This window comes from Oryza brachyantha, chromosome 4 (assembly GCF_000231095.2).
Source record: "Oryza brachyantha chromosome 4, ObraRS2, whole genome shotgun sequence".
Lineage (NCBI taxonomy): Eukaryota > Viridiplantae > Streptophyta > Magnoliopsida > Poales > Poaceae > Oryza > Oryza brachyantha.
In genome coordinates this window covers 17,627,838-17,644,717 of record NC_023166.2, presented here as the reverse complement: position 1 = coordinate 17,644,717, position 16,880 = coordinate 17,627,838, and the positions used below count along the sequence as shown (strand labels likewise).

The 16,880-nt window shown below is 38.6% G+C and overlaps 2 protein-coding genes and 1 long non-coding RNA gene across 4 annotated transcripts; 1 reads left to right on the top strand and 2 right to left on the bottom strand.

Moving 5' to 3' along the window:
* Positions 1 to 902: 902 nt before the first annotated feature.
* LOC102707114 (altered inheritance rate of mitochondria protein 25) lies at positions 903 to 6,096 on the bottom strand. Its single transcript, XM_015836875.2, has 11 exons — positions 5,633 to 6,096; positions 5,159 to 5,245; positions 4,736 to 4,777; positions 4,580 to 4,624; positions 3,311 to 3,376; positions 3,190 to 3,246; positions 3,016 to 3,077; positions 2,765 to 2,885; positions 2,048 to 2,125; positions 1,753 to 1,859; positions 903 to 1,665 (listed from the first exon to the last, which is right to left on the bottom strand). The coding sequence occupies exons 1-11, from the start codon at positions 6,020 to 6,022 to the stop codon at positions 1,635 to 1,637; spliced, it is 1,086 nt and encodes a 361-aa protein (XP_015692361.1). The 5' UTR covers positions 6,023 to 6,096; the 3' UTR covers positions 903 to 1,634.
* A 1,986-nt stretch (positions 6,097 to 8,082) lies between these two features.
* On the bottom strand, positions 8,083 to 14,933 carry LOC107303970. Its single transcript, XR_001549995.2, has 4 exons — positions 14,764 to 14,933; positions 14,485 to 14,622; positions 8,807 to 8,905; positions 8,083 to 8,600 (listed from the first exon to the last, which is right to left on the bottom strand). It is a non-coding gene; the product is annotated as an uncharacterized LOC107303970 (long non-coding RNA).
* Positions 10,640 to 14,141, top strand: LOC102706837 (transcription factor EAT1). Of its 2 annotated transcripts, none has more exons than XM_006652688.3 (4): positions 10,640 to 10,861; positions 11,498 to 12,415; positions 13,291 to 13,710; positions 13,807 to 14,141. In XM_006652688.3, exons 2-4 carry the CDS (start codon positions 11,534 to 11,536, stop codon positions 13,900 to 13,902), a joined length of 1,398 nt encoding a protein of 465 aa, XP_006652751.1. In that variant the 5' UTR covers positions 10,640 to 10,861; positions 11,498 to 11,533; the 3' UTR covers positions 13,903 to 14,141. The 2 variants fall into 2 exon arrangements, with proteins under 2 accessions (XP_006652751.1, XP_015691323.1); XM_015835837.2 differs by lacking the exon at positions 10,640 to 10,861 and adding an exon at positions 11,238 to 11,392.
* Positions 14,934 to 16,880: the final 1,947 nt, after the last annotated feature.

The window sequence follows — 16,880 nt, the reverse complement described above, 5'->3', positions numbered from 1 at the left end:
GAGGTGGGCTACTAATTTGTAGCCAGCTGCACACTGACTCCAAGAAAAAATATATGTATGACATGTGGGACCATATATTGATGTTTTGTAGATAACTATGAGTTGGTTACTAGATTGACTATAGAGAAATTGGAGCTAGTAGTTGGCTATACTATTGAACTTACGCGTAGTTGGCTATATATTGAACTTACTCTAAAGTAATCCCGAGACCTCGACCGGATGCTTTCCTTCCCATCATCTCCGTCCTCCACGCAATAAGGCACAATAACCTTGCATATTAGAGCAAGTTCAATAGTATAGCCAACTATTAGCTCCAATTAATCTATAGTCAATCTAATAAACAATTTATATAATAGTTACCTACCAAACATTAATACATGGTTCTACATGTCATACACATATTTTGTTTTAGAGTTTGTGTACAGCTGGCTACAAATTAGTAGCTCACCTCCCTTCTCTCCACTCTTATCTCTTTAAAATATACTTACAGCTGACTTATAGCCGGCTATTGTACCTGCTATTAAGTCAGACTTACCTCTTCTAAGGCCTTGTTTAGTTTCCAAATTTTTTTCCCAAAAACATCACATCAAATTTTTGAACACCTAAATAAAGCATTAAACATAGATGAATCAAAAAACTAATTGCACAGTTATAGAAGAAATCTTGAGACGAATCTTTTGAGCCTAATTAGTCCATGATTAGCCATAAGTGTTACAGTAACCAACATGAAATTCGTTTTTTCATTCGTGTCCGAAAACCCCTTCCGACATTCGGTCAAACATTTGACATGACATTTCTTTCAAAAATTTGCTCAATCTAAACATCCTCTAAGAGCAGGTACAATAACAGGCTATAAGCTGACTATAAACATATTTTAAGAAGATAAGAGAGGAGAGACAAGAGCAACAGGCTACTAATTTATAGCCAACTACAACACGGACTCCAAGACACATGTTTATATGACAGATGGGACCTGATATTAGTTGTGCAGTCTATACTATTATATAAATTAGCTATTAAGTCGACTATAGACAAGTTAGAGCCAACAATTGAATATACGATTGAACTTTTGAACTTACTCTAAGCAAAAGATACGATATATTTTGATTTTTCCTGTAGAAAGAATACTGTACAGTAGCTAGGCTTAGGCTGCCAGAGGTAGGTTCCGAGTTCCGACGACAGTACAACGTAGAGCCGCACGTCATTAGTAATTTATCACTCACAGTCACAGTGGTGTAGCACCAGTGCGCCACACCGGAGTCTTGCAGTAAAAATCGAAACTTCAGTGCACGTCTCCATCATACATGGGATTTGCCTTTGTATCCACAGGATATAAGGACGGAACAGGTTGCAGCCTAAAATCTGCTAGATCGATCAAATGAAGAACTATTGCAAGTGGATGCAAAATGGAACGTTAAGCTCAAACTTTTTCGAGTGACTGCTTTTCGAAATTCAGATATGTAGCAGACAGCTGAGATGAGCAGAGCACATGCAGTCACACAAAAACCATTTTATGCTCGGTGCCTGTCTCAACTGCGTAAAACAGTCAAGCCCTAAGTTTCTTCAATACTCAACAATGTGACGATTGGTAATTGATTTCCTTTTTGTGTCCTGAAAATGGTAGGTCATACGCGCTACTCTGTGGCAATAAGAAAAGGAAGTCCCCTGAAAGGAAAAAAAAAAGCATTTCAATCAGTTTCCCAACAACAGTATGTAAACCAAAAATTACAGAGGATCTGTCTAGACACTTACCAGCCACCTCTCCTAGAGAAATAATCACAATCTAGAGACACCGCAAGAGCGAGGGCAACAGCCCTTTCAGGTAAAGTCAGTTGGCGAACAACATGTAGTTCATCAGTCTGTGACCATCATTGTGACATAGATCTTCATCAGGTTAAACAGCACTAAGTAGGCATAGGCCACAAAAATATTCACCCAATGTGTGTAGACTGTGAAGACACTGAAGTAGGCATAGGCCACAAAAATATTCACCCAATGTGTGTGGACTGTGAAAGACAGTGAAGTACAGAAATGGGAAAGAACTTACATCTGAAGCGAGACCAAGTTTACGGCCTAGTCCTGCATCACCAAATCGAATTGCATACTGGCCAGCATCTGTGAAGAGCTGGAGGAACCAAGGATATGTTTGTTAGTTCTTCGAATTAGTGCTTAAAAGTTGCCATTCTTTATGCAAGCTAGTAATAGTTGTAGCGTAAGTGTGTAACAAATGAAAAATTGCCGTCTGAAAAGATATGGGATGTAGCTGTAATCATCTCTATCAAAACGCACCAAAGTGGAGTCACTATAAAGCAAATTCATATTGCTGCGCAATGAGTGTGTCTTGTATAATTGATGAGTTCTCTAAAAGGTTTTAAGCAATGTAAAATGAGACCGTTATATAAATTTGGAAGCACAGCCGTTACCTCTTATGATCAGTTTGTAAATAATGAACCTATACGTCTCTGTTTTTCTTACTCCCTCCGGTCAAAAATATTTGTTGTTTAGGACAAAATTTGATCAAAATTTTAAAATCCCAACCATCAATAATTTCTTAAATACTTAGTTTAAACAAAAAACAATTTAATATATTTTATAAATTTACTCTAACACAAAATTGATGTTGGAATTTTAGAAGTTTAACCAAATATTGTCCTAAACGTCAAATGTTTTTGACTAGAGAAAGTATCAAATAAGCATTAAACACTCACAGATATTTTAGAAAATGCATATTGTTTGGAAATTCTCTACTACAATGGATATTTACCTCAAAACCTATTCCTCTCCAATTACGATCAATCTGGGCTAGCACATTGTCATCCTCATCAATGAGAGTAAAAGTCCAGTTCCAAAATCCAGGATTCTCGACCACAGCAAATTGCTTATTCCTAAAGAACCCAAAAGGTGGCAAATCAAGCTGACAGGCAGTAAAGCAGTACTACAAGGTACACAAAGAACTGAATAATTTGAGCTTAGTCAAAGAGAAAAGGTAATACAGAGATCAGAAGACCAATTTACCCTAAGTACAGGTCATAAATTCTACGCCAGAGATGCCAACGTCTGTGGACTACACCAACCTCCTAACCAAATTGAAATGGTGAAACTATGTCAGTACATTCCTGCACATTTATTTGAGCGCAATGTTCCTGTTTAAAAAAATTGCACAGGCAAGTCAAAGATTTTTTTTCATACCTTGCCATTCACTTCTGCATAAATGGAACTGTTGATAAACCAAAATGGCCGTCGAACCTGAACTCAATTGCTTAAGAATATATTTACAAAGGAATACAATAATAGCTTTCTGAAATATTACCGTAAATATCTCATTGCCCATAGCATCAGTAATTTCTGCAACAAATGGCCTTCTTGAGCGAAGTAGCTGAAACATTAGCAAAATGGTTCTTGTACATCAAGATATGGAAATAAACACACGACCTTTTTGTACAGCAGTTATACAAACTTGATGCACATTTAGTTTTTACCATCACAGTTAAAAGTTATATGACAATCAAGATAATAAGGCAACAAATTTCAAAACACTGTGAATTGACAAGGTCATAAATAAAGTAATAAACAAGCCAACACACAGCATACCTTAACAGAGAAATGGGCATGCACATCAAAGAACAACTTGTCCCCCCTCAAACCTACTCCTATTACCAGCTAGACAGTATTCTCTAATCTTTATGTTATACCTCAAATAAACCAGATCAATGAGACAAATTACACATAAAAGACTCTGCATGATAACTAATTGATACAATATGTTTCCATTAAATTGAAAACAACAGAACAAAAGCACAGAATATAACCAATCCCCTGGCATCCCAGTGACCTCTTAACATGGTAACATCTTACATGCTAGATGATTAAAAAATGGGAGGCTAACTATTTTTCCACAAAATTCAAACATCTAGAAGTGATGGCCTTACGCCTTGCCCAAAGCACAATCTGCATTCCCTTCCATATATCTATTTTCCCACTCTCTAATGCTATATACTACCATTTAAGTGACATAGAAATATTGCACGTTCCACTGCTCGTTGTTAAATTTTATGTAACATCACAGCTAACTCTAATTAGAAGTTTGTAGCATCAATAATTATAGGGAAAGTGCCAAGAGACTCCTTTCCCAGCCAAAAGAGCAACCAAAAAAAAAATATTCAACACAAAAGAAAAGAAGCAGTTAATGGTGCTATAGCTAAAGAAAAAGTGTATCTGTCTAACCTACTCATAACCAGCAGCTGTTCTTCAGCACTAGGAGGAGAAATGCATAGCTTGATAGCACATGATACATGAGATATGAAAGCTTAAATACAGTAGATCTTGACTAAGCACACTACAAGTAAAAAGTATTGTACTATACATTAGAGCATAGAAGAATAGTTAAATCTGAAAGGTCCAACATATTATAACATAACTAGTTTAATAGTTGGAACAGGATATCATATATGCCACTTAAGTATTGCTATGCAGGGTATGCAAAATCCCACCTCTATTCCACTAAATTACTGTGAAGTGATAGAACAAGGCCACGAGCTAATACTGATTTGTTTAAAGATAAATTAATCACAGGACATACCTGCCTAAATATGACATTGCTTTTCTCTCGAATAAAACCAACAGGCTGGATATTTGACAAAAAAAATACAAGTCAATAATAAGCTAATACAATAAAGTAATACAACAATAAAGTAATACAGCAATTCAACCAATGAAGATCTGAAAAAAAACATACTGATTGAGGAAAGAGTGGGTCCATTATGATATATCTACTCTCCTGCAGTACGAATAACATCAGTAACTGATAACGGACTGAAAGTTTGAAACAATCGAAGGATATAATTAAAAAATTGGGAGAAAATATCCTATCCCAAATAGATCTGCGTATATTCAGGGAGAGCAGAATGAATTATGCAACTTTTTTTTTTGCAGGGAAAATTAATTATGTAACTTCTTTCAGGTTTTTTTGCCAAGGAATTAAGCACTTATTCAAATATGAGCTATGAGCGATCCTCCTTGAATCACATGAAAGCTACCGGTTGCTTTATACAGTAACAAAAACAATACAGTGAAGCCAATTAACTACAAGTTACAAGTTCAATTCCAATGCGAGAAAAGCATCCTAATCATTACATGTAATGACTCGCAGATACATTACCTGCTCAAAAGCAAACATGATATTTGCCCATTCTATGTCCCTAGCAATAAGGAGGTTGGCCCTTGAGAGGAGAGGATTCAGTTTGGTCTGCAAACACACAGGCAAGTACTCTCAGTTAATCAAGTAGTACTAGATAATGATTATAATTTTTTTAACATGACAAAACAGCTCACATAAGTTAAACATTAGCCATTAAATAGAACTTTAAAGCGGTAAATGGGTAAAAAAAAATACTGATTGTCCAGTATCCTCCTATTCCTATCCCACCCAACCACGAAATTGGTCATCTTTAGTATCCAGATATTCTTCAAGACAGTTTACCACCAATCCCAAATAAAATCTCAATTTCAGAATGGGTATAGTTTCAATCTATTCGTCATGCACTTTTCAATCTGGCATGCAATAGATTTTACGACAGCATCGGCATTCCGACCAAGTTGAATGACCAGGAAGTAGACAGCTAAGTCCGCTTGCCTCTACGGGCGCGAAGTCCCCGTCATCGTCCTGGTAGCTCCTCGATGGTGCCTCCTCGTGGCTCGCCCCTTCCTCAGCAAACCGGGGCGCGGCCGTCTCGGGGTGCGCGAACGGACGCGCGGCCTTGGAGAAATCGCCGAACGAACCAGCAGCACCGCCTTCGGTGGCCGCGGCCGCGCGCATCCCCCACCTTCTCGCAGCATCCCTCTGCTTCCTCAGCTCCTCGGTCCACAGCTTCCGCAGCCACTCCCGAGGCACCGCCGTACCATCGCCGACCCCGCGGCCGCTCGCGAACCCACTGGATCCCCCGACGTGGCTGCATCTGTCCCTCGCCGCGGCCCTCCCAGCCGCCGCCGCGGCTTGGGAGAGCAGCCGGGGCAGCCACCTCATCGGAGACGGAGAGAACTGCAGATGCGAGCGCGGTCAAGAGGTTCCAGAGGATTCTAGAAGAATGTTCGATTGAGGACTTGAGGTTGAGGAAATGCAGAAATGGGGTCACCTGTCTCCACTCTCCACGCACCACGGTCCACGGTCCACGATCTACAGAGGATCGGGTGGGCTTGTTTCTGACTGGGCTATTTTGGTCCAGATGGGCCGTGAGAGGAAATGCCATCTAGGCTTTTTGCAAGCGTCTCTATAAATTTTATGCTCGTCATAACAAAAAAAAAAAATAGTATAGAGTGCTACGTATGTCATATAATAGGTGCATTTCTGAAATTTAAATTTATCTTAAATAATATTTACGGAGCACTGGTTTTCATATTAATCAACATATTTAAATATCTATCATTTTACTTCTCTGTACCTATCGCCTCGTATTAATTTGGCTCTACAGTGTTAAAAATGCAATTATATTAAGACAGAGCGAGTATTTTTTTTCTTCAACTGTTTGTATAAATACACACTTAAAAATAAAAATAGAATTGCAACAATATACTTATGACGGGACACCACCATAACGGGGCACATCGACCGATGTGGTACTATGCTCCATCTACTCAGCGCCGCGTTTGGCTGGGATGTATTTCTCGTTTTCCGCACACACGCTTCTCGAACTGCTAAACGGTGTATTTTTTATAAAAAAATTTTATAGAAAAGTTGTTTTAAAATATCATATTAATCTATTCTATATTTTTTAATAATAATAATTAATTAATCATATACTAATCTATTACAACGTTTTCCGTGCCAACTGAACGTGGCCTCAGTCGACACCAGTCGTGCGCCACCAGCTTGGCGAGCGGTGGCGGGTAACTTCACCTAGCCCTGACGTTCACCTAACCCATCTTAGCGGAATCTGTAATTTATTTTGTAATTGGACTATATTTAATACTTTAATGTGTGTCTGTATATCCTGTATATCCGATGTGATGTTTAAAGAAAAACATTTTACAAACTGATTGTGTTTTATATGACAGTGCTTACTAGTTACTAGGTGAGAAAAGTACTCCCAAATGGCAGGGCCAGGAAACATAAACAGAACTGCCCATGGAGCAAAAGAATTTGCACACATAAAATGTATTAGTTCTTTACAAAATCACATAATATTTTTATCACGTGAGTGTTTTTTTTGTCTATCATGCACCAAAAGAAAAGCTAAATATCGCACTAGTGCCGCGTCATTTCTTTTGAACATGTAACTGTACCAACGTTTAAAGTTAACCGCCTTAGCTCTTTGGATGATGACCGGGCCTACACATCCGACGCAGCAGATCGGAGCGGTGGCGGCAATAGAGTCTCTCTGAAATTTGAATTTTAAAATTTAAATTTGATATAAATTTTAGAGTTTTTATTGTATTTAATTTTTCAGCATTTGCTTAGATTACTAGAGAATATGTATATAAAAGTTATATAAATTATTATTTAATTGCTAGTAATAAGCTATTTTGTTTATGCTTGTTAAAATCAAAACGATGGGCTAAAAGTAGCCTTCCCGGCTCCCGTCGCCGCCAGCGATCCAGGGCTACGGGCTGCTTACCCCACCGCCGCCCGCCGGCGATTTATCCTTCCATGGTGTCATCTCCGTGGCTCAGCCATGGCGTGAACAGTTCCTCCCCTGCACCTGTTCATCTCCATGTCTCAGCTGATATCCGCGCAATGACGCACTCGAGCAACGTGAGCCGTTCTTGTGATCGAGCGCCACGAGGTGAATGCAACTCAAAAACTCATCGGTCCGTCCGTTACGTACCAACCTGTGCTCTATCCATGGGTAAGCACTAAGCACCCGCCAAGGAGAGATTAAGAATTAACCAGAAGAGATCAGCTAAACAATGATGAAGGGGAGACAGCAAAGCTCTCTTCGCTTCACAGTTACAATTACTTATAGCCAAAATTTAAATTTTAAAACTTAATTTTAGGTTTAATTTTACGATTTTTTTATTGTGTTTTGTTTTACAGTTTTTGTCTTTAAGTTGTTATGAACACATATATAAAGAAACATGGTTTTGCCCTTCATCGGCCGGAGTACGTGAGGTGCCATACTAACGTTTCAAATTGCTTCATACCATACCAGATGCCTAAAAAACGGAGGAGAGAACTGGATTCACTGGAGCAAAACAAGAGCTACGGATTTCATACATAAGAAGAAGGGATGTGACCCTCGAAGAGAGAAGAAAGGTCAAGAAATGAAGAGGAATAAGGTGGTGACTAGTAGCGAGAGACATGTACTAGTACGTTGCAATATGATGCCGTACTTTGTTGAACAAAAGAATGCGGTTATTCGACCGTGCAAATGCGTTCCGCGTGCCTCAACCCACCGCGAATCCAGCTGAAGCAAGGAGAGCATGAGACGTCTCCCTTTCCCTCCAAGCGTCCAAGCCAAGAAGGAGGTTGTCTGCACAAATGCTACAAGGCGAGAGAGCCGTGGAGGTTAACTGTATACGCGCCCTTGCCCTCGACCTCGACGAAGCATTTAGCATCAGCTTGCCACGTGAAAAAGCTTTTGCGCATTCCATGGGTCATCTTTTCTCTGAAAAAGTCAAATGGCATATTTACAAATGAAAAATAGTTTGTAAATAAAATTTTTATATACATGTACTTAGCGAGCTAAAAACAAAGCTTGGAAAATAAACTCTGATTAAAAAAAATCCTAAAATTAACTACAAATTTAAAGTTGTAATTTTGAATATCCAGGAAAGGTTTCAACATTCAGGTTCAAATGCACTTTGTTCATACCACAGAGAAAAAGTTGTGCTCATAGCCTCTTCTTTTTAGTTTTTCCATCAGGTCCTTTTTCTTATCATGCCGTCATGGTCCTCCATTTCCAATGTTGACCTACAAAACAAAGAAGAATGCAATTTCAGGAGTTGAATTATTGGCAGCGCCATTGTGCATACGAGCTCCCAGAAGTTACGGAGAGAAATCTAATGGATTCCCGTCTTCCCGACCACCTCATGATAACTGCCATAAGTCGATAATGCATAAAAGTTCCACATGATAAACGGAATATAACAGGTAGTGGTTAGTTATGTTGAGAAGATAATATCAAGATTTATCGAGGTGGGATAAGATAATGGCAATATAGCATAAGCCACAAGCCCACGATAAGCTATAAAGAGTAAAAAGAGTAAGAACACACAAATGGAGTTTCATGGTTTCGTGCCACTGGGATCATAGTATATAAGCGATATCAACCGGTCAAGCTCCTTTTGGGTCGAGAAGCCTCTTCCTTTTATCCAATGTAACAGGATTTGCTGAAGTCATGAAGACTGCTCTTGATGAGCATCAAGTATCCTCAGCAAACTTGAATAATATAGTTATGAGTTTTCCTCCGATCCTTGGGAGGTATTAAGGGAGTAATACCTTGCGGTGTTAATCTGGAAGTATATACCCCTTAGTGGGAGTATCATACTTCTGGATTAATACTAAAAATAAGTCTACCACACAAGGACCAGAGAACCTCAGTCTGGGCACTCATCTACAATTTGGTATGCAGGGGTCACTGATTCTTTATTTACCTAAAACAGATTAAAATGGGCCATTTTCAAGCATCAAAACAGACCGTACTACCAATCCATAACTCATGCAAGGTTAAATTCATATGCATCCAATGATGATGGCAGGCACACCACGAGGAATCCATCCATGAAACAGAAAAAGAAGTTACACCACTAATGGCAGAACTTAGAGTGGTGTTGCTCACGTAGTTGCATCATCTTAAGGAATGGTTTCATAATGGGGTAGTATTCCAGTATTATAAAATAAACCTAATATGATGGATAAAAACAATGCAGGTTATCTCCTACAGCAGGTCTTATATTGCAGGCCATGCAACTTAAGCAAAAAAGAAAAAGAAAAGAAAAACATGTCTGTTGTGAAAGAATGTTACATAATACACCTGTTACTGTATAGCTCAAATCCCAGTCAATCACCGATCCGTAATAAACAGTTAGGCAAGTTTCAGTTTGAACTTAAGAAAATACTTTACAGTCGAATTATACACATATTGTTAACTCTAATGAAAAAAAGGCAAATCTGAAGGTATGAGGCAACATTATTGACATGCAACCTGCACTCATATCATGGTCATCCGTCTATTTTACATGCGCTTGAAGCTGGATAAGCTTACACAGTGTGTGATGCTTCACAATTTAAGTCTGAGGGAAGGTGCTGAAACTCGAGCGAGGATCAGTACCCCGATGGGTAAAACCGGAAAGGTCTAGAACCTCTGGAATTAAGCAGGCCAAGAAGAGATCACTGCTATATGCAAAAAAATACAACCAAGTTCTGATTACAGATACCAATACCTACTACATAGTGCAATGTTATGTGCTCTTTGAATATTTGAAGCCTTGTAGGTAGTTGTACGTTTAGTTTCTCAAAGCATAACTGGAGCAGTACAAATCATAAAATATGGCAAGGAGGCAGAAAGCATGACTTGCATTTCTCAACTTCTTATGGGTGAATAACATCAAAGATGCCAAATTCAAAGGGTGTGAGCTTTCCGTCTTTCTCGACTGTGTCTCCTAATAATAACAATAACAATCATATGATAGAACTTCACTTTGACCTATTATATGGTCAGAAAGGCCCTTTGCAAAATGATTGTTACTGTTACGAGCATAATCTGTTATTTGCTTCTGGAATCAATTTTGTGTGACACCAAAGTATTGTTTCATGTCTTGCCACTATAATAGTCTTGGCATAGCACTGGAACTCAGGAGTCTTTGAGCCACAACTTCATGAACATAACTTCCTTTCATTCAACCATTGGCCAAGGCAAAGGTCTAGGTATGTTCTTTTCTAGTGTTTGTTGCTACATTTTGCAGGATGTAAATCCTTGTAAGTAGTGTGGTTTATGTTTCTGTAAATCACTCCTGAATTTCAATAGAATTTTCAACAATTCCGAATTTACAGTTCTTACTTTTACTGATCAGCTTACAATCAATGAGATATATTTGTCATTGTCTATGATTTCAAACTATTCAGCATTTTACCGATTAATTAGTAAACTTGGGGTGGTTGAAGCACATTTTATCAAACATCAATATGAATATGACTAGAGGCAAAGAAAGATGGTAAGGAGTTTGTTAGGTCTACAACCAGCAAAGTTGCTTCATGTCTCATTAATCATGCTATATGCAACTTCTCTACACGGAATAAACAGACAGACAGACACATTTCGTAGCTTAAACTCCACTGCTCCATCTTTCTTTGAAACAACCAAAACAGCTAACCCAACCAAAAATTTTCATGTCTGATTTAGTTCTATCCACTGCTTCATTCATGTTGAGTAGTCCTGTTTCCCTCAATATGTGAATTGTAAGTAATTTCTATTTTAGCCCTGGATTAGCTCCCATATAATTTGCCCTTCATTTTTTGTCCTCGGCTCTTCTGCTCATATGTTTTTACTTGTGTTGGTTCTAGATTTGGAGTGAAGGTGCCAGGCACTGTTTTGCCAAAATGATCTCTGGGGCTGGCTATTTTGAAGATTCCCACGATCAAAGACTCATGGCAGGAGCTTTGATCCATGACTCAAATCAAGCTCCTGCAAGTGGTGAAAACACAAGCATTGATCTCCAAAAGTTCAAAGTGCACTCATACTCCACCGAAGCACTCTCCAATACAACTAATCTGGCTGAGGCTGCAAGAGCAATTAACCACCTTCAGCATCAACTGGAAATTGATTTGGAGCAAGAGGTTTCCCCGGTAGAAACTGCAAACTGGGATCCATCTATCTGCACTATCCCAGATAATATCATCAACCAGTTTAGCGGAGGTCCACAAAACATATTGGTGGAGCAACAGATCCAGCAGTATGACTCTGCACTTTATCCAAATGGTGTTTACACACCTGCACCAGATCTCCTTAATCTTATGCAGTGCACAATGGCTCCAGCATTCCCTGCAACGACACCCGTATTCGGTGATACAACACTGAATGGTACTAACTATTTGGATCTTAACGGTGAACTTACAGGAATGGCAGCAGTTCCAGACAGTGGGAGTGAGTTGATGTTTGCTAGTGACTCAGCTCTCCAGTTAGGGTATCATGGTACTCAATCTCATCTAATAAAGGACATCTGCCATTCACTGCCCCAAAATTATGGGCTGTTTCCCAGTGAGGATGAAAGAGATGTGATTATTGGTGTTGGAAGTGTAGGAGGAGATCTTTTTCAGGATATAGATGACAGGCAGTTTGACAGTGTACTGGAATGCAGGAGAGGGAAGGGCGAGTACGGAAAGGTCAAGGGAAAAGCTAATTTTGCAACTGAGAGAGAGAGGCGGGAGCAGCTAAATGTGAAGTTCAGGACTTTAAGAATGCTCTTCCCAAATCCTACCAAGGTTAGTCTTATTCATTGTCTTGCAATTTAGTTGTTTAGGCTTCAAATAACTTGGGGATTCTTACATGAACAGACAATCACTCAGATTTTTTTAAAAATTATATTTGTAGCTGTTGGTCTCTTTAAAAACAATCAAATTTTAAATATCCTCACCCATTTCTTCTCAGAGAACTAATGATTCAAAAACTTCCAACACCAATATAGCTCCAGTTCAGCAAATCTATGTTTTCTATAGATCAGCAAAAACACATTACTACCTCCGTCCCAAAATAAGGTCGTTTGTCAGTTTTTAGATACAATGTTTTGACTCTTCGTTTTATTTGAATTTTTTTTGCAATTAATATTTTTTTGTTACTAGATGATAAGATATGAATAGTACTTTATGTGTGACTAATTTTTTTAAGTTTTTCTACAAATTTTTCAAATAAGACGAATGGTCAAAGCATTGGGCATAGAAATCGAAAAATGACCTTATTATAGGACGGAGGTAGTAATAAATCTGGTGTAAGAACTTATCTGTCCAAAATTTATTCAATTAGCATTGCCAAGTTTTGCAGAATATGTGTATGGAATATGCTGCCTCATGTATATCATTCAGCGTGATTAAAAAACAGTTTATCACTATGATGCACATTGCTGGTGACAGCGCCATGTTATTAACTGTGTTCATCCCAACCAAGTGGGGTAATCCTTCTAGTTAGTGAGGACAAAACAACAGAACATTCAGTTCAATATTTCATGTGCTTTTTTTTTAACTTTTTGTTATGTGCCAGCACACTCCACAATGTTATCATCCTCGCAATGTTACCCTTCAACAAGATTGTAGCACTTAATTTTCTTGGTGGTGGCACTAACGTGTTGCAAAACGTGCTCCAGAATGACAGGGCCTCAATAGTTGGTGATGCCATTGAGTACATAGATGAGCTCAATCGAACGGTGAAGGAGCTGAAGATCCTGGTGGAACAGAAGAGGCATGGAAATAACAGGAGAAAGATGGTAAAGTTGGATCAAGAGGCAGCTGGTGATGGCGAGAGCTCATCAACGAAGACACTGAGGGATGATCTAGACAATCAGCTCCATGGAGCCATAAGGAGCTCATGGGTTCAGAGAAGATCAAAGGAATGCCATGTTGATGTCCGCATAGTGGATGATGAAGTAAACATCAAGCTCACTGAAAAGAAGAAAACCAACTCTCTGCTTCATGCAGCAAAAGTACTAGATGAGTTCCAGCTTGAGCTCATCCATGTAGTCGGTGGGATTATAGGTGATCACCATATATTCATGTTCAACACTAAGGTAACTAACAATTATATATTTAAAGTAGAATCAAGATTTCTTTCCATTTTACTTGTTAGCATCAATAGTAATGCTCCATCGTCCATGGTAACTCAGGTATCGGAAGGTTCTGCTGTTTATGCATGTGCAGTAGCTAAGAGGCTCCTTCAAGCAGTGGAGATGCAACACCAGGCCATTGACATATTCAACTAATCTTTAGCAAAAGTACTGATCATTCAAGTAATGTCCTATAATGTTTTTCTTTTCAGTTATGTTGCTGAGAAAACTTATTTGACCCGGGTTCAGGAGAATTTATCTTTAGCATTAGCTACCTAGAAAAGCTTCTTAGCAATTTAGCCATGTCTCTACTTTTCTTCCTGCTGTCCGGTTGTATCCCTTAACTAGCCTGACTAGAAATGCTTCGATGCTTTTATCTTGTGTATTTGTCTCAATATGTTTGGTGCATTTTGGACTTATTTCATATGGTAACTGTATGCGATCTGAAAAATATTAAGGTAGCTGCACAAGTTGATTTAGGCATGTTTTGTTGAGTAGCTTAGATGACATCACGCTAAAAGGGAATACATAAGCATAAAATGGGTAAAATGAATGTAACTTTTGCCAAACAGTTGAATAGCTTATCAGCTCACTGCACTATCGTATTGTGAGCCGAATATGATGACCAGGAAGAATAATCAGAATCCTTAAAATGCAAAAGGCGTATGATCAAATTGCAGGTTGGTGCAGTGAGCCAGTGACCAAGAGGGGAACTGTTTAGGTTTAGCACATCCTTACCTTATAGCTCACATAATGCGCATCTCCTTTATCTGTGGTAAACTGCTTAATGGCAGACCGCTCTATGTTCTCCTCGAGCCACGCAATTCCGCGAACACCTCGCGGGCAACACAGCTCCGGCACAGCGAGCCCTCGTTCCTACAAGCAGATCATGGACACGCATAATCGAATCAGGCAATCAGCACGAGATGCGATGCCATTGTGACCTGCACTGCACGAAGCCACTAGACTAGACATTCCCAACCACCTGCCGCTGAAAACCCACAAAAACGAATTTACCGGTAAGATCTGCAGCAGCCGTGGGTGCCGCTGCCGTCGCTCCGACAGCACCTCCTGCGTCACCCAGGATGGTCGAGAAGCCGCTGCCCGCGTGGAGGGAGGCTCGCTAGGACGAGATTGGCCATGGAATTTGGGGAGCGCGCGGTGCGGGTAGCCAGTGATTCGCCAGGGAACGGGAAGCAGTTTGGGCGCGCTGGGCTACAGATGAGTAAAGGGTTAGCGACAGTGTTGTTTATAAACTGTGACGAGGAGAAAGGCTGAAAACAAATAAACCAAGGGTTTGTTTCGAATCTAAAATTTGGCCTACCAATTTGCATTTCGCCGGATTTGATTTGCTACCAAGAGTTTAATAATAACCCATATCCATTATCACAGTATTAGTAATTAGTAACAAAGGCTTTTTGGTAAGACAACAAACTAAACAAATACTTACCAACACAGCCCTGGCAAATTTTGGTAAGAATTTTCCACTCACAAAACTTCTACCAATATTTACTGGGGTCTAAAACCATCCAACCTTCCCAACATTTGGTAACATTCTAATTTTTTTGGTAATGAAGTGAATGCCCTTACCTTATTCTAGCACAGTAGTAAATTCAAACAACTTTTAGAAAAACAAGATTACTGAGAGAAATCGTTGTACACAGTTTCTTGGGTCATGTAAATTTGGATAATCTATTTATTTTAGCTCCCTAATATTTTTTACCACTAAAACATTCTCATTAAAAAGATTAAACTAGAAAAATGTTATACTTAGTGGGTAGCGATAATTAACATACGTGTATATCCTAGATAATACTATGGAGTTAAATGTTAGAATATTCTCATGGAGAAATACGTGGTAGGATTTCCATAATATATCAGCTAATAAGATTGATGACCTTGCGTCTTAAGGCATAGAAAATAGAATGGTTACTTTGCTACTTACGAAAGCAACGTCTAACATGCAGCGTAGAGTATATTCATATAAATTTATGATTTTGTATGTGTTTTTATTATTTAGGCTTATAAAGACCGTTAGAAGCTGCAAACAACTATTGTTTTAGAGTACAAACAAGTTGATATACATTAAATACATACGAAACATATCCGATAAACGGACTTTATTTTGCCACGCGAGGAAAAAGAACAAAACTAAAACGAGACATGAACCAGCGGTGGAGCCGAGGCCTGGCAACCGTGGAGAGCTCCGCCGCACGCGGCAGTCTACGAATGGAATAGTGTTCAAGTACTTGCTGCGCGTGCTGATGCGCCAGATTAGCTGAGCAAACTTTCGGCTAACAAACCAAAACAAATCAAGGGTACCATACATCCACTGTATATAGTCCAGATGGCACGACGGATATATGGGTTTAACCCATCGATAAACGCAGCCATCTTCCCTTGTTCTCTTGCACCAATTTTCCACTCTTAAAGCACAACTCAGATTGTCAATTTTACTTTAATGGTAAAAGATCGTATGGATTCGGTATTACTTACCTCCGATTTTTTATTTAGCAATATTGGTTTTTTTATCTATGTTTGATTGTTTATATTATTTAAAAAATACTTATTTATTAATTATTTTGTTGTGTTGTGTTTTATTATCAAAACTGCTTTAAGCATAATTATATATTTTAAAGCCTAACATAATTTAAAATTTATATATTTGTACAAAATTTTGAGACGTCAAAAATTAAAAATGGAGGCAGTAATTGCTACTTGTCATACGTTGTTCAGATTATAAATTTATGTATCCTTGCTGATATGAACGAGGCACATTATACCTTTTAAAACAGCAACATCGCGTACAAATTATTGCTTTTCTATGTATTTTTATGCACCACTTTCATGAATGCAAATACACAATCACCTCATACTTGCTGTCTCTCTACTCATATCTTTGTATCACATTCATTCCAAAATATAAATATTTCAAGCATTTCAATTTTATACTATAATATAAACATTTATACACTGATTCCTGTACTTCCAATCACTTCGATTATCATTAAGCCAATGAGGTGTTTGAAAAATGAATCCAAGCATTCAATTTTTTTTTAAAAAAATTAACTACTGAAGTTACTAAAAGGAAATTCTTTTAATATAACTTTAATATTTGCAACACAATCTAGAGT

Coding starts and splice junctions, on each gene's coding strand:
- LOC102707114 (XM_015836875.2), bottom strand. CDS start 6,022: ATGAGGTGGCTGCCCCGGCTGCTCTCCCAAGCCGCGGCGGCGGCTGGG. Junction 2,886..3,015: donor ATTTATGACCTGTACTTAGG/GTAAATTGGTCT, acceptor TGGGTTCTTTAG/GAATAAGCAATTTGCTGTGG. Junction 1,666..1,752: donor TTCTCTAGGAGAGGTGGCTG/GTAAGTGTCTAG, acceptor TTTTCCTTTCAG/GGGACTTCCTTTTCTTATTG.
- LOC102706837 (XM_006652688.3), top strand. CDS start 11,534: ATGATCTCTGGGGCTGGCTATTTTGAAGATTCCCACGATCAAAGACTC. Junction 12,416..13,290: donor TCTTCCCAAATCCTACCAAG/GTTAGTCTTATT, acceptor AACGTGCTCCAG/AATGACAGGGCCTCAATAGT. Junction 13,711..13,806: donor TATTCATGTTCAACACTAAG/GTAACTAACAAT, acceptor ATGGTAACTCAG/GTATCGGAAGGTTCTGCTGT.